Consider the following 20,473-nt stretch of genomic DNA (forward strand, 5'->3'; position numbering starts at 1 on the left):
TTGTAACGTACAACTTATATATACAATGGGATGACGCTGACCAGGCACACTCAGGCTTTCTTGCATCAACACAGCTCCAAAACTAATATCAAAAGCATCTATGCACAAAATAAAAAGTTGAGTGTAGTCAGGATATGCCAAAACTGGAGGAGTCCTCAACAGCTCTTTGAGATCCACAAACGCCTGCTCACAATCTGAAGACCAGATGAAATATGACATTGATGACTTTAGCAATACTTACAACGGTGCAATGCAATTAGAAAGATGATCCACAAAACGACTGAGATACTGCACATTTCTTAGGAAGTGCTACACATCATTCACACACTTTGAAGTAGGGAACTTTAGAATGGCTACAAGTTTGTCATGATCAACTTACAAACCCTCACGAGAAATACGGTACCCAAGATAAGTTGTGTCTTTGGATCTAAACATGCACTTTGACCATTTCAGCTTTAAACCAATGTCCTGTAGCCGATCCAACACTTTACACACATCACGAATGTGCTTCTCCCACGTCCCCTCTGAGTGAATCGAGACATCATCAATGAAGTCAGCAGTCACCTCCGGCATATCACAAAGAACCTCGTCCATCATCTGCTGGAAAGTTGCTGGAGCATTGTTCAAACTAAACGGCATCACCAAGAACTTGTACAAACCAAACGGTGTACGAAAAGCAGTCTTAGGAATATCTTCTTCGGCCATCGGTACTTGCCAGTACCCAGAAGCAAGATCTAGCTTGGTGAACTAACGACTTCACCTTAGATGATCCAAGAGATTAGTAGTGTGAAGAAGAGGGTACATATCTGAGATCATCACTTCATTTAACGGACGATAGTCGATGTAGAAACGAATACTCCTATCAGGCTTCGTCACAAAATGAGGTTCACATGCCCAAGGACTCCGCAATTTTCAAATAACACCCTTCTCCAACATCTTCTTGACGTTTGCATATAAAATCTTGATCTCCTTGGGTGACCGACAACGAACAGGAACCTTGATTGGACGAGCATCCCTGGTTGGAATCGGATGATATGTGGCAATCTTGGCCCCAAACGATAGGTCAAATTCAAAGAGATAAGAATACTCCTTCATGAGCTAGTCAACAGCTGCAACACAAAGATCGTCGAAGGGATCGGAAAAGGGAAGAGTAGAACAAGATGGAAACAAAGGAGGAAATAGTGGGGGAACAAAAATAATGGAAGTAGAGGTAGAAGTAGAGGGACAAAGAGGTATGGAAGTGAGAGGAATGGATGAAACATAAAGAACTATGAAACAAAGGGGAAAAACTTCAAAGTCACACTTGGCATGATTACATTATAACCAATCCATACCAAGAATGAGGTCAAAAGCTTGACTCAGCACCACCCGTAATGACTGCAACTCAAGCTCGAGATCGCCCACATGCACAACCAGGTCCACCTCATCTCATGCACATGCATGTGTACGGCCATTGCCATAAAGAATGAAAATTGGGTCTGCCGCACAACGCAAGTGTAGATGACAACATGTGGCAACAGGTTAATCAATAGAAGATAAACTCGAACCTATATCAACCAACATGGAGAGAATAATAGGAGACCTCTTGTTATAAAAACGAGCTTGGAAAGTAAACACTGGATGAACTGATGTCGAGTGAACCCCTTGATGATACTTCCGAAAGAAAGATGGAGGGGTCACTAACTTATTTGCGCAAGGTCCCTTTGTTACTCGTGTGACTCTTTGTTTTCCGGATGCACCTTGGAGTCCAAACCTTCTACTGCAGTAGCACTAACAGGACATTGCTGACGCCAAGGTCTCCACCCAGGAAATGGAGGTTGCCAATCCAGAAAGCACCGACAATGCCGATAAATATGACCAACTTCATCATATGCCCAACAACAAACATCACAGCCACGACCATGTCTTTGCCCTTGTCCTTGGACTCGAGTAGCAGTAGCATCAACCTCCATTGGAACAGGACTATCACTTATACAAAGTGGAGCTGAAGGACGTGCAACGAGAAGTGGAAGAGGCGACGTCTCATAATGTTGTGCCAAGCGAAGAGCATCATCAAGGGTGGTAGGAGCAAATGCATGCATAAGTCTGACAAGATCTTGATGAAGTGTTGGCCACAACATTCCTAGCTTGATTCGCTCCGACATATTGGGCTCCGCACGAAGTAAAAGACTTCGGAAATGAACGCCAAATTGCATCATTGACTCAGATGTCCCTTGGTGTAGCGCATGTGATCATGGGATGAGATTTGGATATACTGTCACCGTGGATCCTTGGAACCTTGGGGGATAAAATGGGGATAAAATAGCCACTAAGGGCTCTCTCATCAAGCAATTGCCCCTTTTCCAGTTGGCTTAAGGGGAGAGAGATAAGGTGCGCTACAGTTGGTATCGGAGCAAATGGCACGGGTTCGATTCCCATTGATTAGTGGCTACCTAAAATATAATATACCCTTGAGCAAGGTATATTCCTACCCCTAAATTAGAAAATTGTACGTATTGGGCATCCATGCGTACGTCCTTCCTCTTGTGGAGCATCCCAGACGAAGGTATCCACCGTGGGACTGCGGTACGGGTGGATGACTAGTTGCCTCACATGGAATAGCTGGTCTACACAATGGAAGGATTGGTAGATTCAGTGCGGAAATGGAGGTGCTGGTTCCCCTTGGCTCAGTAGGGGTTGTTAGTCAATAGTCAATGAGGACATTGACATCTCTGAAGGGGGGGTGAGTGTAGCGCATGTGATCATGGGATGAGATTTGGATATATTGTCACCGTGGATCCTTGGAACCTTGGGGGATAAAATGGGGATAAAATAGCCACTAAGGGCTCTCTCATCAAGCAATTGCCCCTTTTCCAGTTGGCTTAAGGGGAGAGAGATAAGGTGCGCTACACTTGGCGAAGACGATGCAATTGTTGGAAGGCATCATCACAATTGTCGGCATGTTCGAAGGCGCGTTTAAAGACGTCCGGAAGAACACTCCAATCCCTACGAGTAGCTATGCTCAATCCATTGTACCACTGCAACGCCATCCCTTGGAAACACGTGGGAAACTCACACAAACATCGAGCATCATCCCAAGAATGATATGTGGCAATTACCGTGAAGTGATCGAACCAATGGTACACATCATCCCCAGGATTCCTGAGAAAGAACTCCGGCCGAACGCGAGGATTGGCATCAAGAGCAGGAGGAATTGTATCACGTGCTGTGAATGTCGCCATTAATTGAGTTTGGTTGTTCAATTGCAAGCGCATAGCATCAAGCAATTGGACCAATTGCTGCTCTAGAGTCAAAGGAGGAGATTGTTGATCTGCCATGAAGATGAATGAAAAAGAAAGAGCAAAAGAAGAGAAATGACAAAAAGCTAGAAGATCTAGACAATGCAAAAAGTTAGATCTAAACCAAAATCCTAAAAGGGAAGAACAGAAGAAAGGAAATGGAAAAAGCTAGATTTAGATGATGTAAAAGCTAGATCTAAATCAAAATCCCAAATCCAAGCACTCTTCAGGGACAATCAAAGGTGCCCTTCACTTCCACCAATGTGAGTGCATGGAATATGGACTGGGAATACAGAAATGTGCATATCAATTAGCCCAAAAACCCTAGCTTATATACAAGAGCGAGTGGTCCAGATTGAAACCAATCCAACGGTTACTAAAATCCCACTATACTAATATTAGTATACAGCATCATAGCCGTACACTTGACCCTCACAACACCATATTTGTTTATTTTATGGAAAACAAAATATATATTATAATTTTTCAAATGTTTCAAACAAAAGAAAAAAAATTAATCACTTGATTCAGTTTAGACAATGTAGTGCACCTTTTTTCTCTTCCCTTAAGCCAACTGGAAAAGGGGCAATTGCTTGATAAGAGAGCCCTTAATGGCTATTTTATCCCTATTTATCCCCTAAGGTTCCAAAGATCCATGATGACAGTATATCCAAACTTCATCCCATGATCACATGAGATTGTAATAGTAAATAAGGATATTGATTATTACCTTCGTCCATATTTCCGCACTAAATCTACCAATCCTTCCATGATCAGATGAGATTGTAATAGTTAATAAGAATATTGACTATTACCTTCATTCGTATTTCCACACTGAATCTACCAATCGTCTGTATTTCCGCACTGAATCTACCGTACCGCAGTCCCACAGTGGCCCATACATACGATTTCAAATTTAGGTAAGAATATACCTTACTCAAGGGTATATTATATTTTTAAGTAGCCATTAATCAATAAGAATCGAACTCGTGCCATTTGCTCTGATATCAATTGTAGCGCATTTTATCTGGAAAAAAGGCAATTGCTTGATGAGAGAGCCCTTAATGGCTATTTATGATCACATGTGCTATAGACAAGGAGGTTTATATAAAGAGTTTTAAATAATAATTATTGTCTTTGAGTGGAAAAATTTCTTATTTACAATTGTGTTTCCTATTTAATTATAAATATTTATATATTAATTTAAATAATCAATGTTTTCAATTTTTTAATCATATCAAAGGTTTGTAACATATGCAACACCTTGGCATTTTTTATTCTATGTGACATGAAAGATGAGGTGATCAAAGTGGCAGAGCTCTTCTTCAGCAATGCAATGTCAAGCGAGCCATTCACTCCATCATGACCGAAGCATGATCACTATCATGATCCATACACTTGCTTGGGGCTCCAGAGATCTGTGTGCTGGAATGCGATGACTACTGCATATGCCCAGCGCAGGCATACTGTCGAAGCGAGAAAGCTACTGACTCCATGCCCGCCAAGATCGATCTTCCTGGAATTCGATGCTCTCGTCTTCAGATATTCGCTCGCTTTCTTGGAAAACTGGTGATGGCGAGCAAACGCGGAAGCCGTGACACCCCAGGCAGCTTTTCCGGCATGGAGTGGAAGATCGAAGTAGCGTTTCGAACGAATCCATTGTGCGCGTAGCCGTGGAGCATAGCAGACCAGGAAACCAAGCTCGCCTCCTTCATCGCCGCGAAGATCTCCTCGGCCTTGGACAGAAGCCCGTTTTGAGTATATGCGATCACACGCTGTACCGGGCAGCGTTTCGTCGAGATGCGAGCGAGCTTGTTTTCAGCATGCCTTTCAAGCCAGACTCGTGGACTCTTAGCTCGATTCATCAACCGTTGTAAGAAGAGATCGACCAAAATCAATCAGTGGATCCATCCGAGAGATGAAAGACTTTTTCGAGAGCTTTAGTTACCGGTTGATCCATTCGTTGGCACGACCACCCGACTCGTCCATGTCGATGAAGAGGCTCACGGCCTTGCCAATGCGTGGCCTCTCTTTTGTCTTCTCGAGGCTGGAGCGAATCACCGATACGGCTCCCCAGCACTTGAGAGCGTTGGCCACATCGTCCAAGTGTAGGAGATACTCTTCCTCGCTCAGTGGAAACGATCTCTGGAAGAAAACATAGCCATAGAAGCTCGAGTTTACGCAAGAATCTAGCTCCAAAGTACCTGTTCTCGATATTTCCACATGACATTCATGGCCAAGTATTGCTTCCCCAAGAATTCCTGTGGATGGATCGTGAGCAAGCATCGAAAACACTGTCCTTTGCTGGAAGAAGTTCTTCGAGTCTTACCTTCTTGATGAGCTGAACGTCGTAAGATCTTCCATACTTCTTTCGAATCAGGCCCGCCAGATCAATCCCGCTGAAGCTCATCTCGTTCTTGTCCACGCTCTTTTCCAGGTCCTCCCGGAATCTCTCGGCATCTGCCTACACAGCGCGAGTCACAAGAACCAGAAATATTACCGAGAGAAGACCGCGATCGATCGCATTGCCTACTCACATCTGCTGGATTCCACTTCAGATCCTCGCTCTCTTCTTCATCATCGCTCTCCGACGAATCTCTGCTCGCGGCGGAGGCCCTTACTTGGACGAAGCAGCACCTGATCGCCGGCTGGCACGACGACGAGAAGGCTACTGCCGCTCGAATCCCAAATTTCTTCGTCTGGATCAATCCACCGCAATCCAAGAGAGCGATCGAGGCCGCGCGATCCGATGCCGCCGCGCAAGCGCTGAGCTGCTTCATTGTTGCCCTAGATTATGCCCGCCCGCCATCGCCAAGCTCATTGGCCATTCATTCCCGCCACGTATCTTTGCTGACCTGGCATTTTCTTGCCCACAAGTTTGAAAGCATTGGTTTTAGGTCATTTTATTTCTATCGTTCTAGCTGGGAGCTATGCTCCCGCGCTATCGTCATGGATCCCCTTCTTAGCAGCTCGTTGGTAGGGCATGGCGTGAGAAGCATTGATCTCCACAGCAAGCTATTGCTACTCGGTGGATTTAGTTATGGCAGTAGTCCAGGAATCCAGAAAATTTCATCTGCGCGGAGGTTCAAGGCTTCTGGATCATCCGCAGCGGCGGATAAGCTCATCGACGATCGCAGCGCCGAGGATTCACCAGTTAGCTCCTCGATTGGAGTGAAGGAGCCGGTCTACGAGGTGAAAATCTCTCTCGGCTTATATTCTCAGCTAACTATTGCTTTCCAGGTTCTACAAGTGGATCCCAGAGGGAATGTGATCAAGAAAGAAGTTAGCCGGCGACAATTGCTAAAGACCAGCGGTAAGAGGTAGTGAGCTTGGTTTCTTTCTTGCTGGATTGGTGATGTTTCTATGTTTTCTTGGTCAGGTTTGAGGCTACGTGATATAAGGAGCGTAGACCCGTCGCTATGGGTCACAAACTCGATGCCATCCTTACTGGTAATCCTCGTGTTTCTCTTGGAGGATTTCTATCATGTTTGTTTTGCTAGAGCTGGATCAGGTACGAGACAATGCGATATTGTTGAACCTCGGTAGCTTGAGAGCAATTGCTACTCCCGAAAGTGTTCTTCTCTTCGACCACAAGAAGTAAGAAAGAAAGTGATCGTCTTGCTTGTGGTGATTTGCTCACACTGCTGCAGCATTGGTGCACAGCTGTTCCTGGAGACCATCGTTCAGCGACTTAACGTAGAAAATTCTGGAAGCGTGTCAATGCCCTTTGAGCTTGAGGTAGGCAACCTCTTAAGAAATATCACAGACTCTTAAGCTGAATTGGTTAGCTAGGTAATCGAAGCAGCATTGATTTCCAGAACGCAGAGGCTGGAACAAACCTTGATGAAGGTTGAACCTAAAGTAAGAATCATCGATCGCTAAACGCTGGCCTTGTGTAACGATTAAATGAACAGGTGTTGGCGTTGCTGGAAATATTGCCAAATAAACTCACAGGGGATGTTCTGGAGGACCTTCGAGTTAGCAAGCAATCACTGGTAGACGAGCTTTCTTGCACGTATAATTCGTGACCTTTGAACATTTCAGGTGGAACTCATAGCGAAGTCAGACGCTCTGAGACAAATGCTTCTCGACTTGCTTGAAACTCCACAGGACATTCGTAGGATGGCGATCCTCGGGCGCAATTGCAGACTGGGCAATAACGGGTCATTCGAATGCGTCGTATCAGCTGATAAGCAAATCGCCGAAGGTATCGTGGATATGATTTGCGATTTTCTTGATTGAATGATTTTTCCAGACGAAGAAGAGGAGATCGAGATGCTTATAGAAAACTACCTGCAACGGTACGTGCGTTTAAGTTTGAACAAATATGGATTTTCACTCGATTCTATATGATAGAAGCGAGTCATGTCACGGCCAAGCGCAAAAGCTCCTTGATTCCGCTAGAGAGATGGAGGACTCCATTGCTGTAAACTTGAGGTATGGATCCCAAAATCGGAGTAAACCATGACTTGATCGTTTCCTTTGTAAACTTTCAGCTCCAGACGGCTTGAAGTTGGTCGCCTGGAACTCTTGCTCCAGGTAGCAACATTCTGCTCGGCCCTGGGTGCTCTCATCGCAGGTAGAGTCTCTGGATTATAGTTGTTCTCCCTGCAAACTCTAATTGCAAAACACACGCGCAGGGCTCTTCGGGATGAACTTGAGATCCTATTTGGAAGAACGCACTGTAAGAACGGTTTTCCTTTCGTGCATCTCACAGCAGTGCTAACGCTCCAAGCCTTCGTGATTGCAGTACGCGTTTTGGCTCACCACGGGGGGAATAATCGTCGGGGGCATCATGCTGTTCTTGATGATGTACAATTATCTCAAACAGCGACGGATTCTCTAAGAGGTACTTTTCAGTTTCTTCGTTTCTTCGCACACATTTATAAAAGCTGTGCAAGTGATTGCGATGACTGTCCAAATCTAGGAAGGTACTTCGATGCTCTTTAGTGCTAGGCTGAGTTGGAACGCATCGCACGAGAAGAAAGCGGACGAGCATTACGCTCTTCTTTTGCATAAAAGGATGCTGCCACAGAGATGGTGTTGGAGGACGCAGAGAAAGTTGGTGCTCGCGATTCCTTGTCGGACGATACCAGATCATTCCACTAGGGAAGAGCAACCGATCATCGGATGGCAAAGCTCGCGGGAACGATCGTTTGCTGCTACTGGATCACTGTGGTGGCCTCCTCCTCCTCGTCTCCCGCGATCGGAGTGAACTGGGGGACGTTTGAGTCCGTGAAGCTGGATCCCAGAGCAGTGGTGGAGATGCTCGAGGCCAACGGGATTGGAAGAGTGAAGCTCTTTGACGCGGATCCAGCGGTCGTGGGCGCTTTCAGGAACAGCAAGATCGAGCTCACGGTGGCGCTGCCAAACGAGATGCTGCGGCTGGTGGGATCGCTCCCGGCGGCAGCTCGCAATTGGGTTCGTAGGAACGTGACGCGCTACATCCGAGAGAACGTCAATATCAAGTAAAAACTCTCTCTCGATCGATCGTAGAGAAAGCTAGAAAAAAGAAAAGCTTGCCTGGATGGATCATGGCTGTTTGGCTGCTTGATCGATTGCTCCCAGCTTTTGGAGCATCTGGAACATAGATGAAAGTCGATGAGTGGTAACTTTAGCGTTTCTAGCATCTGGAAAGTCCATGAGTGGTTTTGTCTGATCGATTGTTACCAGCTTTTCCAGCATCTGGAACATAGATCAAAGTCGATGAGTGGTAGCTTTGATCGATTACTACCTCGATTGACGTCCAAAACTTTGTCCATCCAGGTATGTAGCGATCGGCAACGAGCCCTTCCTCAAGAGCTACAATGGGAGCTATCAATCCTACACGTACCCAGCGCTGATCAACATCCAGAACGCGCTACGCGGCGGCGACGAAGGCACCCGCGCCGTCAAGGCAACCATCCCCATGAACGCCGACGTGCTGGCGGAGACCGTACCCATGGTCCCATCGGCGGGCGCATTCCGTACCGATGTGGCCGCCGAGATGATCCGCATCGCCGCCGCGCTCGCCGATCACGCGTCGCCCTTCACGATCAACATCTACCCCTTCCTCAGCCTGGCGCAGGATCCATTCTTCCCCAAGGAATTCGCCTTCTTGGACGGCGCCGCCCCGCCGCTCGTCGATGGCGATCGATCCTACTCCAACGCCTTCGCCGCCGCCTACGATACCCTAGCCGCGGCGCTCGCGAGGATCGGCTTCCCGGACATGGCGATCGTGGTGGGAGAGATCGGCTGGCCGACCGAGGGGCATCCCGACGCCACCGCTACAAATGCTCAGCGATTCAACCAGCGGCTCGTGGATCACATCCTGGACGGCGCCGGGACGCCGATGCGCGCGGGGCCGATGGAGATCTTCCTCTTCGCGCTGCTCGACGAGGACCAGAAACCTATCGCGGCTGGAAACTTCGAGCGCCACTGGGGAATCCTCGCATCCGACGGGGCGGCAAAGTACACGCTCAACCTAACAGTTTTGGGCGGGACAACTTCAAATTCAAATTCAAATTCAAATTTGAATTTGAATTCTTCCCGCCCGGCTATGGCGCTGAACGGGGTTATGGTTCGTCACCTCCCCAGCAAGTGGTGCGTGCTCAATCCCGACGCCGATGTCACGCTCGTCGGCCAGAACATGGAGTACGCTTGCAGCTTCGCCGATTGCACGCCGCTCATGTATGGGGGATCGTGCAACGAGATTGGGGGCGATGGGAACGCCTCCTTCGCTTTCAATAGCTACTTCCAGATCAATCAGCAGGAGCGCCACTCCTGCCACTTCGATGGATTGGGGACAATCACCAAAGTGGATCCATCGCTGGGATCTTGCGTCTTCCGGATTGGAATCCAGTCGGCCGCCACCAGGAGGAGCCAGAGCTGGATCACAGCAGTAGCTTTAATCTTTCCTCTCTTTTCCTCGCAAATACTTACATCGCTTCCTTGAAAATCGATCACTTCCATCCCTTCTCCTCTCGCAATCGCTCAAACATCAAAATCTTTCCAGCTTCCAGAGGGCGATGAGAATCGCGCTCGCCGCAACCAGCAAATCTCTGATCGAGTAGCAACCATTTCTTCGTGATCCACCGGAGCTCTCACTGCTGGTGCTGGTGCTGTTGCTATCACCACCGCTAGAACCAGGCGAGCGAGGCGAGGTCGACGATGAATTTGTGGTGGCGATCTGGATCTTAAACTGGCACGTCCCGGACGAGGGGCTGGTCTTGGTGATCGTCGCCAAGCCATCGAAGTAGCAGCTCGTGTTGAGTTGATCGTAGAGCTGGTAGTAACTGTTGAAAGCATACGAAGCTTTCGCGTCACTACCCATCCCATCACACGAGCTGCCGGGGACGATCGACGTGCAATCCGAGTGAGAGCACGCATAGTCCATGTTGTTCCCCAGTCTGGCGATATCACCGCTCGGATCCAGCACGCACCACTGCCGGGGAAGATACTTGACACTGCTCGCGTTCACCAAGTTGGCCGTCGCGTTTCCACTGCCTTGAAGATCTAGCCTGTACTTGGCCTTGCCATCGTAGCCGAAGATCCCCCAGTGCCTCTCAAAGTTTCCTGGCGAGATGGTCTTTTGATCCTCGTCGAGAAGGCTGAAGAGGTAGGCCTCGAGCGGAGGCCTCCTCAGCGGCGTGCCGGACTGTAGGACGTGACGGATGAAAGCCTGGTTGAATCTGACAGCGTTGGCGACGTTGGCGTTTATGTCCCCGTCGGTCGGCCACCCGATCTCTCCGATGATGATCGTCATGTTGGAATAGCCGGCTTTCGTGAGAGCTGCCACCAGCAGATCATAGCTCGCGTCGAAAACGTTGGTGTAGCTGAGGTTGCCATCCACTAGCGGGAAGTCAGTGCCGTCGAAGAAAGCGAAGTCCCTTGGAAAGTGTGGGTCTTGCTGGAGGCTGAGGAACGGATAGACGTTGATAACGAAGGGCGCGTTGTGCTCGGCCAGGGCTTCCACAACTTTGAGGACCTGTGGTGCTATGTCTGGACGGAAAATCCCTCCTGAAGGTAATGTCGAGTCGCCATTGCTAAGAACGTCCCCGTTCAACGGTATAGTGGCCTTGATGCTCTCACCCAGTCCTGCACTTACCAGAGCATCCTGGACGTTTTTCAGTGCCGGGTACGCCAAGTTGTCATAGCTTCCATTGTACGCCTTGAGAAATGGCTCGTTTCCTACGGCCACGTATCTGCAAGTAGCTATAGTAATATAAACATGATCTGTGTCTCACGACAAAACAATGACGAAACACTTACTTTATCTTGACCCCGTTCTTCGCTGTCCTGTATCGAGTGACATTTCTACGCACCCAGTTCCGAGCCGCTGCAGGAAGTGTAGCAACCAGCTCCAGCATCTCGTTGGGAATTGCTATCATCAGCTCCATATCTGTTCCCCGAAACGACTCCATCACTCCAGGATCTGCATCGAACAGCTTCACCTTGGAGATCCCATTCGCTCGAAGCATCTGGACAACGGTTTTGTTGGGAAGCCTGTGAGATGCCATTGTCCCCCAATTCACACCGATCCCTGCAGCCTCCGAGTGCCTTGAGCTGCACCACACCATGCACAACAGCAGTAGCTGCCACCACCACTGCAGCCGGAGCGAGGAGCTCCGTCTCGAGATCATCCCGATGGGCTGCAAACTGCTGTTACGCTTGTTACGCTTGTTCCTCTTCATGCGCTTAGAAACGCTCCAGGGAGGAGCGTTTGGAAGCCTGAACGCGAGAGGGACAGCGAGCCTGCATCCAACGCATCTGTCAGAAATCCGGGCGATGGATCACCAACCGCGCATAAAAAAAAAACATGCTACCTTGTCTGATATACTTACGGCCACGCTAAGTAGGTGCCTTGTTGCGTTGTCGTCTTCGGAGAACAATGAAGGAAGGAAGAGTTTGAGTCGTTGACGACTCCATTGAGCCTGTCCATGGTGTAAAATCTCCAGAGTCAGGGAATTTGTAAGGCGTCTTAAATCGGACAAGCGAGCGGTCTACGTCAAAGGCACCCACCTCTTCTGCGCGCGTTCACATGACTCTCTGTGCGCCTATAGGGAGAGCATCCATGCGTCCTTGCAGAAAAGTGGCTTCCAAGGGAAGCATTCAGTTCAGTGCGCCACGTAGAATAATAAACAAACTGGACTAGGAACCTGAGATAATTTACCGATTTTTCAAGGAATCGGCATTGAACTTCAACTCCTGGAACATCCTCGTCACCCAGTTAGCGTTGCTCGAGGAAGACCCTTTGGCTTGCTTAAGAATAAGCCGGAGTTTCTCGTAAGAAGGCTTCTCAGGCTCGACAGCGATGCACTCGCTTTCGCCAGAGCCATCCGTGAGGAAGACCTGGATGTCATTCATAGCACTCGTCAACACAAGGAAAAAAACATGGAGAAAGGAAACGGAGAACGACGTACAACCTGCCAGCTCCCTGGATGTCTTTTAAAAATCTTCACGTTGTCTCCTAAGATTCGGAGCTGCTGCAAGTAATAAACCATAGAAAAGCTCTTGACGAAGTCCTCTTTCAATTTCTTCTTTCCTCCAAACCCAAAGTCGGAGATCACCTGTGTGAAAAAAGATCAACAAGAGCTCGAAAAGCTTTCAAACAGCTAGCTTACTTGCCCGTCTCGCCACTCAGCATTCATAAGTATAAGAGGCCGATCGATATTCCTGCTTGCCATTTCCTGGATAACATCCAGCGTCTCCGCTGTTGGAAACAGTACCAAAGCCACCTGGATGACAATGGAATCGATCCGATCAGACCAAAACTTAACGCTCTAGAACTCTTACATTTCCATTCTCCCAAGCACCCACGGCATCTCCTTCGTCGATGAGGTATTTTTTGAGCTCGCCACCGCTAGAACTTTCATTCTCAACAGGAGTGATCCTCGAGAGAAGAGACGAGACCATCGGTGCCGCAGCTTTGAATCGCTGCTGGATTCCTCCCTAGCAAAGCACAGCACACTAGTCCACAGCATGAGCAACGAAAGAACACACGAGAGAACTTACGGGCCAATCGTCGAGGTCGGTAGCTCCGATCAGTGGAAGCGGCATTTCAAGTTGGAGACGCTTGGAACCATCTCTCATCGCTTGCTTGCACGCGATTCTTGCCTGGAATGTGAGGAATTCCTCTCCATTCTTCCCAAGAACAGCAACACCTACCTGATCAATGCTCTCCTCCAGAGTATCCGGCAGTGGGAAGATTCTTGGCGGCGCTCCAGCCTAGAGCACGCAAACAAGGAAATCGCATCGACTAGATGAAACAGCAGCAAAAAACCTGAGAAGAATCCTGGGCCGCATTTCTCACTGGTCGATGCTTCCTCTGGAGCTGGTGTGGCGGCGCGGCGCCTATCGATCGCGCCACGATCCACGACGATCGCTCGAGTCCTAGAAGAATCATCAGGAAAATATTTTGGCCTAGGGTGTAGAGAGGAGAGCTAAGAACCCTAATATTTCTTGGGGAGCTATGGCGGGCGCGTCGGCCGCGGGCGTGATGGAAGAGGTGAGCAAGCTGAGCGTGGATCAGATCCGGCAGGTCAAGGATCAGGTGGATGGCGAGCTCAGCGTGCTCCAAGACAGCGTCAACAACATAAGAACTGCAGCGAATCGATTCGAGATGGCTGCCAAGGCGCTCCAAAATCTCTCGCAGCATCCCAATGGTGGGAAATGTAGCTATGAAAATGCTCTAACTCTCTCTCTTTTCGATCAATTCAGGCAAGAAGCTCCTGGTTCCACTCACGGCATCGCTCTACGTTCCTGGAACGCTTCAAGACGTTGAGAAAGTTCTTATAGACGTTGGAACAGGCTACTACATTGAGGTATAGAAGTTTTTCTCTCTTCTTTCTAGAGTTTCTAGCCTCGTTGTTTCTTTCCACGAGAGATCATCGCAAGTTCTACTGTTGTGTCTAGAAATCTGTCACCGATGGGAAGGATTACTGCGACCGCAAAATCAACTTCTTAAAAGCCAACCACGAGAAGCTGATGGAGGTAAGCTTTTTCCTTGTTTCTCTTTTGTTCTTTCTTCGTGTCCGATGCGAGATTTTGTTCTTCTGGAACTCGAACAGGTAGCTTCCGAGAAGAGGAATGTGGCCGAGCAAGTCAATATGGTTTTGCAAGCCAAGCTACGCCAAGTAATGGCCTCGAAGTGACTTCAAACAAGACCAGGATCAGCCAGGAAGCTCTTACTTTTTCTACTTTTGACGCTTCTCACGAGCGTAGTTCTCACAGGAGCTGATCTTTTATACTGCGAAGATCATTTGCAAACTCTTGGAAGTTTTCGACCAGCGTGAAAACACCGAATGCTCTTTTGATTCAATCCAGGCGCGGCTGGCTGGAAACTCTTATTACAACAAACCCGATTGTCACTACTACGTTCTACGCTCCACCACCCGCGACAAAGCGGAGAAGAGAGAATCTCTCCTCCATGATCGCACAACGCGGCATGTATACGAATCGAGACCGCGGATGGTGGTGCACAGCAGCAAGAGTGTCAACAAAGGGGGCCAAAATGAACGAATATTTGCAACTTTTGATGGGTGTCGGTGACTATAGAGAAGGGAAAAAAAAACGTATTTTTTCTGCCAAGAGATGAAAAGAGATGATAATGCCCGATGATGCTCGATCATGGTGTTGATGAGAGAAGAGTGTAGTGGAAGCAGCAGCAAATCTCTCCTTCCAATCCAACACTAAACGAGAGAGAAGATTGATCATGAGAAGAGAAAGCCAGGAAGAAGATAGATAAACAAAGTGGTGGAAAGGAGAAGAGAGAAAGAAAAGGAAAAAGTATGGTGTGAGGGAGTGATGGATGGAAAACGAAAGGGGAGGAAGGAGTGATGATGAATGCAGTGGCAGTAGCAGCAGTGGCAGTGGCAGCAGCAGCAGTAGCAGCAGCAGATCTAACTTTTGTTTCGGGCTCGCACCTCTGATGTAGACGCCACAGCGGTTGGTTGCCACGAAACCAAAATCGCTTTGTCTTCCCTTGCTACTGCTTGCTGGCCGATGATGACGATCGGTGATCCAACCTGGTTATCGATCGGTGGGAAGGAAGAATCGCTCGAAAACGCTGCTCCAACCACCGAAGAGCCTTTTTGCGGGTGAGAGAACTTTGGCAGCGAAGCAGCATTGTCTCCCCCCTCCAGATCTAGAAATTGTCACCACCTGCTCTCGGCTCTCGATCCAATCGATGCTATGCCACTGCTCCCACTCAATCCATCAGGAAAAACCACTCTTTTCCTTGGCTTGGCGCTGGAATTTGGACGGGGATCTCACCCAATGGCGTATAGGACAGAACTCTCGCAAAACTCCCGGAAGAAAGAAGAACGAAAGAATCCCTCGTGTGTGGCCTGCTACTACCTAGACGATCGAGAGTCATCTCGGCTACTATCTGGCTGTTGCTGCTGCTGCTGCTGCTGCTGCGATTGCTGCTGCTGCTGCTGTTGGTGCTGCTGCATTTGCTGCTGCTGTTCTTGCGGATCGTGATGCCCGCCTCGCGTACCGTAGGGGCCGCCCTGGAACGCCGCCAGCATCCCCAGATGGCTGCTCTCCGGCGGCTGCTGGCCAAGGAGCATCGACGTGAGTTGTCCCAAGTGGTGGCCGCCGCCGCCGCCGCCGGTACCGCCCGGCTGTAAGTCGAGGCCCGGCAGTATCCGCGGCGGCATGATCGTCACGCCGCCGGGCAGCACGGACCCCGTTAGCGGCATCATCGGGCTGCCTTGTGTCACTTGCTGTGCCGTGCGGTACAGCTGCGACGCGCCACCGCCGCCGGCCCCACCGCCGGCGGTATTAAACGTCCAGATTGCCTGCTCCGCCACGCCGCCGCCGCCGCCGCCGCCGCCAGTGGGCAGCATCCAAAACGCGCTGGGCACCATCAATCCCTGCTGCATTGTCTGGTGCTGGTGCTGCTGGGTGGATCGCGCGGCGGCGCTGGGGCTCCGGCCGAGCGTGATTCCCTGGGGATCCGGGGGATCCCTCAGGCTGCTCAGCAATCCCCGGGGACGCTTGCGGTAGTGGCCGCTGCTCTCGGGGCTGCCGCTACCGCCGCCGCCATCGCCGCCGCCACCACCGCCGCTACCGCCCTCGTCCACGTCCCCAGCGCTGCCCAGTAGCCCCTCGTGCTGGAAGCCCACGACCAGCTCCTCCCCCGGCTGCCCTAACAGCCCGGATCGCAGCCTTGTCTCCTCGCTACTCTCGGTCGCCCACCCCTGCGCCGCGGCGGCCCTAGCGGCGGCGGCAGCGGCGGCGCTTTGCTGGCGGAGCTGCTCTAGCCGGTGCTGGTGCCCCGCCGCCGCCGCGAGCTCCGCCGCCTCCCGCTGCTGCTGCCCTAGCGCCGCCAGGCCGATGGAGGTGTGGAGGCTGGCGGATCTCCCGGAGCCGGAGCTCCGGAGCGAGCCCTGGAGCGTGGCGGCGATGGCGGGGATGGTGCCCGTGCCCGTGGCGGCGATGATGGCCGGCTCCGCCTGCTGGAGGAGCCACTCGATCGTCTCGCCGTCGGACTTGTGGCCCAGCTCGCGCGTGAGCTGGAATATTCGCGCCGCGCACACCGCCGGCATCCGGATCCTCCGCCCCCGCCCCTCCACCTTGGTGTGCCGGTCCTTGGTGCTAGCGCGCTTGGATGGCGGCTTCTTGGGCGGCGCTGCCGGCGGCGCCGCCGCCTGTTCTTGAGCTTCTCCCCCGCCGCCGCCACCCCCGGCGGCCTTCCCAACCGCTATAGCCGACGCCGCGGCTCCTGCTCCTCCTCCTCCTCCCGGCTGCTCCGCCGATGGCCCCATTGGAGATTCGTGCTGGGAGCCTCCCATTGCCGCCATTGCCTGGGCGATAGCTCCGCCTTGCGCAGCGGCGGCGGCGGCAGCAGCGGCGGCGGCTTGAGCTTGCAATCTATAGCGTTGCTGTTGATGTTGCTGCTGCTGGTAGAATTGCTGCTGCTGCTGCTGTTGCTGCTGTTGCTGCTGCTGCTGCTGCTGGGAGGACAATCCACTCTCCGAGCTTTGGGAGTCGGATTTGCCATGGCTGGCAGGATCCATACGCTGCCGAGGAGCCCCTAAATTCTTGCGACTAGCTCGACCACCACCACCACCACTCTCCTCCTGTTCCTCCTCTTCCTGTTCGTCCTCTTTCTCTACAACTACGAACGCGATCCAACTCTGTACCGCATGAACTACAGAGACGATGACGATGGTGACGCTCAGGCATCCAGGCACGAATCGGAGCAAATCCTCCACTGTTCCTCCGCCGCCTCTGGAATTCGCCGCCCCGCCACGCCCGCGCCCCGCTCGCTCGCCTCGCCTCAGCAGATGCCAGCAGAGGGCAAATCCCCGAGCATTGCCCCGCCAATTCCTCCGCTCCCGCGCGGCCTTGACGGATCCTCCCGGCTGTAGCAATGCTGCTCCTCCTGCGCAACCTCGCCGCCTCTCACCGCCGCCACGCCTCATGCTGCCTGGTTTCCGGGCGGATTGGCGAGCTAGATCCGAGAGAGCGGCGGCGGCAGCAGCGACATTTGCAGCCCACCCAGCCGCTGCCCATCAGAGCCCCTTGGTGTAGCGCAATTCCCCTCAAGTGCCCATCACTCCAATCGATCTATCCGGCCCAGTGTTCTTGGAAGAAGCGCGAAAGAGGAAGGAATTCGCCCAACAAGGAGAGGAGAGGAGACAAGAGCGAGCGACCTGTCACTGTTAAACCCCCGCTATTGTGGTTTGGGAGAAATCCAACCATGGCAAACCTCCATCAACCTTAGATTCTCGTCAAGGACCACCTTGAATGAATGCTAAATCGATGGAAAATCCAACTCTCCCCCCTATGGCACTTGGCTGCCCGAGCGGTGGATGGATCCAGCAAAAGCTTCCTTGATGTAAGCAATCAAACCGCCTAAAGTTCCCTCCTATAGAGGCTAGAACTCCTCCGTGCTGCTGTTCTTCCCGGAAGAAGAGAGTGAGGAAGAGAGAGAAAGAGAGTGAGAGGAGAGAGAGTGAGAGAGAGAGAGAGAGAGCTCTTCACTGGCAGTGTGAATATCTCAGGGTCGTGGCTTTGTTTGGCTCTCGTTCTCACAAAAGAGAGACAAAGGCGACGACGCGACGATCCGGGCCCATAGCCTCTCCTCGTCGCAGCGCTTCCATTTCCATCACTTCAATCAACAGTCGTCGTCATCGCCGATCGGGCCCAGCACCACTCTCTCTCTTTTTACCGCCTGCAATCGATCGATGGATGGATGGATGATCGGCCACTGTGACAGCGATCCCGCGACCCGGGAGGAAGCGCTAGAATTGGCAAGAGAGAGAGAGAGAGAGCGCTAGATCAAACGTAGGAGTGAAGATCTCTCTCTCTCTCTCGCTCGCGCTCTAGCGCACCTCTAGCGACTGTAGATGATAACATGAGAGAGGAGGAATGGTTGGGTTGGGTGGGCGGATCGCCCGTCGTCCCGTCGTTCTTCGTGTTTTTTGGAGGGACCCAAGGCTGGCCTGCCTGTGACCTCCCAACCCGACGCGACGCTACTCTCTCCTCCTCGCGATTTCTTTAATGCTTCTCTCTTTCTCTCCTTCCTCTCTTCCCCTGCTTTTTAGCCCCGGACAAAAAACCAAAAGCTTGCCTCGATCAAGCACGAAATGTTTCTCTGCAGCGCGATTGGGATTGACGAATCCTGCTAACCGATGCCTTTTGTAGAGAGCATCTGGGAGAAGATCAATCGATCGCCGCCTCGATCGCTCGCTCGCTCGATCGATCGCGCGATGATCAAAAGACTAAGGCTATTTAGCACAGAAATCCATCTCGTGCGCCACGTGGCGCGATGCCATTCGCGCCCAGCCCGACCAAAAAGCAACGCGGCCAATCCCGGATTAATAGACGCTCTCCCGCTCGGCTATTACCGGCCAATGATTTACCGTTTCAAGGACACCAACGGCCACGATCCGGTCGCATCCAAGGCGTAGGATCTCCCACGTGGACGCGCGTCACCACTGCGTCACTCACGCCCGGGTGAAAGAAAGACGTGAAAGACACGGATTTACCCGTCACATTTACTGCGGCGGCGCGCTCGCTCGCTCGCTCGCCCGATGAAATAAAAGAAGCTAGCTTACCTTCGCTTCTTCTTCTAGTAGGTGCCTTTAACCTTTTACTTTTACCCGAATTACAGTTGCCAAAGGTTGACCTGTAATGGTTTGTCCTATGTGTATGGCCAGGGGTTAAGCGCTGGACGGCTGCGATGCGATCGATCGGTGACCATGGTATCGTGTCGTCATCCCTTTGTAGCTGGCGGGCTTGGCTGGCTTTCTATTTAAACTACCGGGCTTTTGTTGCTTAGCCATTGGCCGATTATATTCGATTCGAACCCACCAATGGCAACAACACGGCCAAAAAAAAAAACAGGAAAAAAACGGGTCGGGTGGGGGGATAGAAATAATTTGGGGGAATTCATCCAAAACGATGCCCGCTAGCGCTGATTTGTCGGTGGAGGGAGCCTTGATTCATACATTCCAGCAAATTCTTGTATGTAGGGTTTTGGATGGTAAAAAAAGTTAGGGGAGAAAATGCCCGGGCAACAACTTCCCGGCATCATTCGCCACTACTTTACTTGGGCACTAGCGATCAATCGAATCAAGAGAAAAGAAAGATAAAAGAATTGGGTGTAAGGGGCTGGATCTATGATCGATCGTGGGTGGTGGAATGCCAGTGGTTATAGGTATCGCGGGGATCAATTAGTTTGCCCGCAAGCTTTTGGTTGAATACGACTTAATCGCTCGTGACCCTTTTTCTACCTCGCTGCGCTCGAGAATAGACAAAGATTTGCTCGTTTGGCCCCAAGCACGCCGTACGCCGCCCGTACGCGTATAAGCTCCCGGAATTTCAACGCCCGTGCTGGTGCTTGTCGCAAACTTCTCTCGGAGTTGAGGTCGCTTTGATCCAAGGAAAGCTTTAAAACCTCGGATTTGTCTAAGCGGGCGGAGAAACTCGAAACAGTTGTTTTGTTCCTCGAGCCGGAGGGAGGAAATTCTTTCCCAGTGGATTCCCAACACCGCTTCCATCGCTGGGCGAGCAAGAGAATGGTTCCAGCTTCCATGGTTGGGTTCGTGGCTCGCTATATTCTACGCTACTTATGCAGCTAGATGTGGAGGAATATTTGATTTGCTTGGCAAAAGTTGGCATCAATCAATCAAGCTGCGTGACATCATGCCGAGTGGCGAATAAACAAACGCCACAAGTCAACAGCATGTAATATACTCGAG

General features: G+C 51.0%; 6 protein-coding genes across 9 annotated transcripts; 3 read left to right on the forward strand and 3 right to left on the reverse strand.

The window, feature by feature from the left end:
* Nucleotides 1-5,104: 5,104 nt before the first annotated feature.
* Nucleotides 5,105-6,070, reverse strand: LOC9633196. Its single transcript, XM_002970886.2, has 4 exons — nucleotides 5,816-6,070; nucleotides 5,608-5,742; nucleotides 5,483-5,539; nucleotides 5,105-5,423 (listed from the first exon to the last, which is right to left on the reverse strand). Exons 1-4 carry the CDS (start codon nucleotides 6,056-6,058, stop codon nucleotides 5,223-5,225), a joined length of 636 nt encoding a protein of 211 aa, XP_002970932.2. The 5' UTR covers nucleotides 6,059-6,070; the 3' UTR covers nucleotides 5,105-5,222.
* A 125-nt stretch (nucleotides 6,071-6,195) lies between these two features.
* LOC9641325 (magnesium transporter MRS2-11, chloroplastic) lies at nucleotides 6,196-8,192 on the forward strand. Its single transcript, XM_002970726.2, has 13 exons — nucleotides 6,196-6,470; nucleotides 6,519-6,591; nucleotides 6,658-6,728; nucleotides 6,790-6,875; nucleotides 6,929-7,016; nucleotides 7,071-7,139; nucleotides 7,193-7,273; nucleotides 7,323-7,485; nucleotides 7,534-7,579; nucleotides 7,635-7,715; nucleotides 7,775-7,857; nucleotides 7,919-7,962; nucleotides 8,029-8,192. Exons 1-13 carry the CDS (start codon nucleotides 6,228-6,230, stop codon nucleotides 8,122-8,124), a joined length of 1,224 nt encoding a protein of 407 aa, XP_002970772.2. The 5' UTR covers nucleotides 6,196-6,227; the 3' UTR covers nucleotides 8,125-8,192.
* Nucleotides 8,193-8,282: 90 nt separating this feature from the next.
* LOC112346502 (glucan endo-1,3-beta-glucosidase 8-like) lies at nucleotides 8,283-10,215 on the forward strand. Its single transcript, XM_024675570.1, has 2 exons — nucleotides 8,283-8,746; nucleotides 9,045-10,215. Exons 1-2 carry the CDS (start codon nucleotides 8,409-8,411, stop codon nucleotides 10,210-10,212), a joined length of 1,506 nt encoding a protein of 501 aa, XP_024531338.1. The 5' UTR covers nucleotides 8,283-8,408; the 3' UTR covers nucleotides 10,213-10,215.
* Nucleotides 10,160-12,190, reverse strand: LOC9633197 (glucan endo-1,3-beta-glucosidase 5). Of its 4 annotated transcripts, none has more exons than XM_024675566.1 (3): nucleotides 12,083-12,190; nucleotides 11,529-12,026; nucleotides 10,160-11,461 (listed from the first exon to the last, which is right to left on the reverse strand). In XM_024675566.1, exons 2-3 carry the CDS (start codon nucleotides 11,948-11,950, stop codon nucleotides 10,258-10,260), a joined length of 1,626 nt encoding a protein of 541 aa, XP_024531334.1. In that variant the 5' UTR covers nucleotides 11,951-12,026; nucleotides 12,083-12,190; the 3' UTR covers nucleotides 10,160-10,257. The 4 variants fall into 4 exon arrangements, with proteins under 4 accessions (XP_024531334.1, XP_024531335.1, XP_024531336.1 ...); XM_024675567.1 differs by having other exon boundaries at nucleotides 11,529-12,011; nucleotides 12,083-12,177; XM_024675568.1 differs by having other exon boundaries at nucleotides 12,101-12,176.
* Nucleotides 12,191-13,698: 1,508 nt separating this feature from the next.
* Nucleotides 13,699-14,577, forward strand: LOC9641326 (probable prefoldin subunit 5). Its single transcript, XM_002970727.2, has 4 exons — nucleotides 13,699-13,921; nucleotides 13,977-14,080; nucleotides 14,172-14,249; nucleotides 14,327-14,577. The coding sequence occupies exons 1-4, from the start codon at nucleotides 13,729-13,731 to the stop codon at nucleotides 14,408-14,410; spliced, it is 459 nt and encodes a 152-aa protein (XP_002970773.2). The 5' UTR covers nucleotides 13,699-13,728; the 3' UTR covers nucleotides 14,411-14,577.
* Nucleotides 14,553-18,864, reverse strand: LOC9633198 (transcription factor TCP8). The gene has a single exon (XM_002970888.2). It carries the CDS (start codon nucleotides 17,687-17,689, stop codon nucleotides 15,611-15,613), a length of 2,079 nt encoding a protein of 692 aa, XP_002970934.1. The 5' UTR covers nucleotides 17,690-18,864; the 3' UTR covers nucleotides 14,553-15,610.
* Nucleotides 18,865-20,473: the final 1,609 nt, after the last annotated feature.

This window comes from Selaginella moellendorffii, unplaced genomic scaffold, assembly GCF_000143415.4.
Source record: "Selaginella moellendorffii unplaced genomic scaffold, v1.0 SELMOscaffold_15, whole genome shotgun sequence".
Taxonomy (NCBI): domain Eukaryota; kingdom Viridiplantae; phylum Streptophyta; class Lycopodiopsida; order Selaginellales; family Selaginellaceae; genus Selaginella; species Selaginella moellendorffii.

Coding starts and splice junctions, on each gene's coding strand:
- LOC9633198 (XM_002970888.2), bottom strand. CDS start 17,689: ATGAGGCGTGGCGGCGGTGAGAGGCGGCGAGGTTGCGCAGGAGGAGCA.
- LOC9633196 (XM_002970886.2), bottom strand. CDS start 6,058: ATGAAGCAGCTCAGCGCTTGCGCGGCGGCATCGGATCGCGCGGCCTCG. Junction 5,540..5,607: donor ACGTTCAGCTCATCAAGAAG/GTAAGACTCGAA, acceptor ATCCATCCACAG/GAATTCTTGGGGAAGCAATA. Junction 5,424..5,482: donor TGTGGAAATATCGAGAACAG/GTACTTTGGAGC, acceptor GTTTTCTTCCAG/AGATCGTTTCCACTGAGCGA.
- LOC9633197 (XM_024675566.1), bottom strand. CDS start 11,950: ATGAAGAGGAACAAGCGTAACAAGCGTAACAGCAGTTTGCAGCCCATC. Junction 11,462..11,528: donor AAGAACGGGGTCAAGATAAA/GTAAGTGTTTCG, acceptor AGCTACTTGCAG/ATACGTGGCCGTAGGAAACG.
- LOC112346502 (XM_024675570.1), top strand. CDS start 8,409: ATGGCAAAGCTCGCGGGAACGATCGTTTGCTGCTACTGGATCACTGTG. Junction 8,747..9,044: donor CGAGAGAACGTCAATATCAA/GTAAAAACTCTC, acceptor TTGTCCATCCAG/GTATGTAGCGATCGGCAACG.
- LOC9641325 (XM_002970726.2), top strand. CDS start 6,228: ATGGATCCCCTTCTTAGCAGCTCGTTGGTAGGGCATGGCGTGAGAAGC. Junction 7,140..7,192: donor TGATGAAGGTTGAACCTAAA/GTAAGAATCATC, acceptor TTAAATGAACAG/GTGTTGGCGTTGCTGGAAAT. Junction 7,486..7,533: donor TGATAAGCAAATCGCCGAAG/GTATCGTGGATA, acceptor TGATTTTTCCAG/ACGAAGAAGAGGAGATCGAG.
- LOC9641326 (XM_002970727.2), top strand. CDS start 13,729: ATGGCGGGCGCGTCGGCCGCGGGCGTGATGGAAGAGGTGAGCAAGCTG. Junction 14,081..14,171: donor GAACAGGCTACTACATTGAG/GTATAGAAGTTT, acceptor TGTTGTGTCTAG/AAATCTGTCACCGATGGGAA. Junction 14,250..14,326: donor ACCACGAGAAGCTGATGGAG/GTAAGCTTTTTC, acceptor GAACTCGAACAG/GTAGCTTCCGAGAAGAGGAA.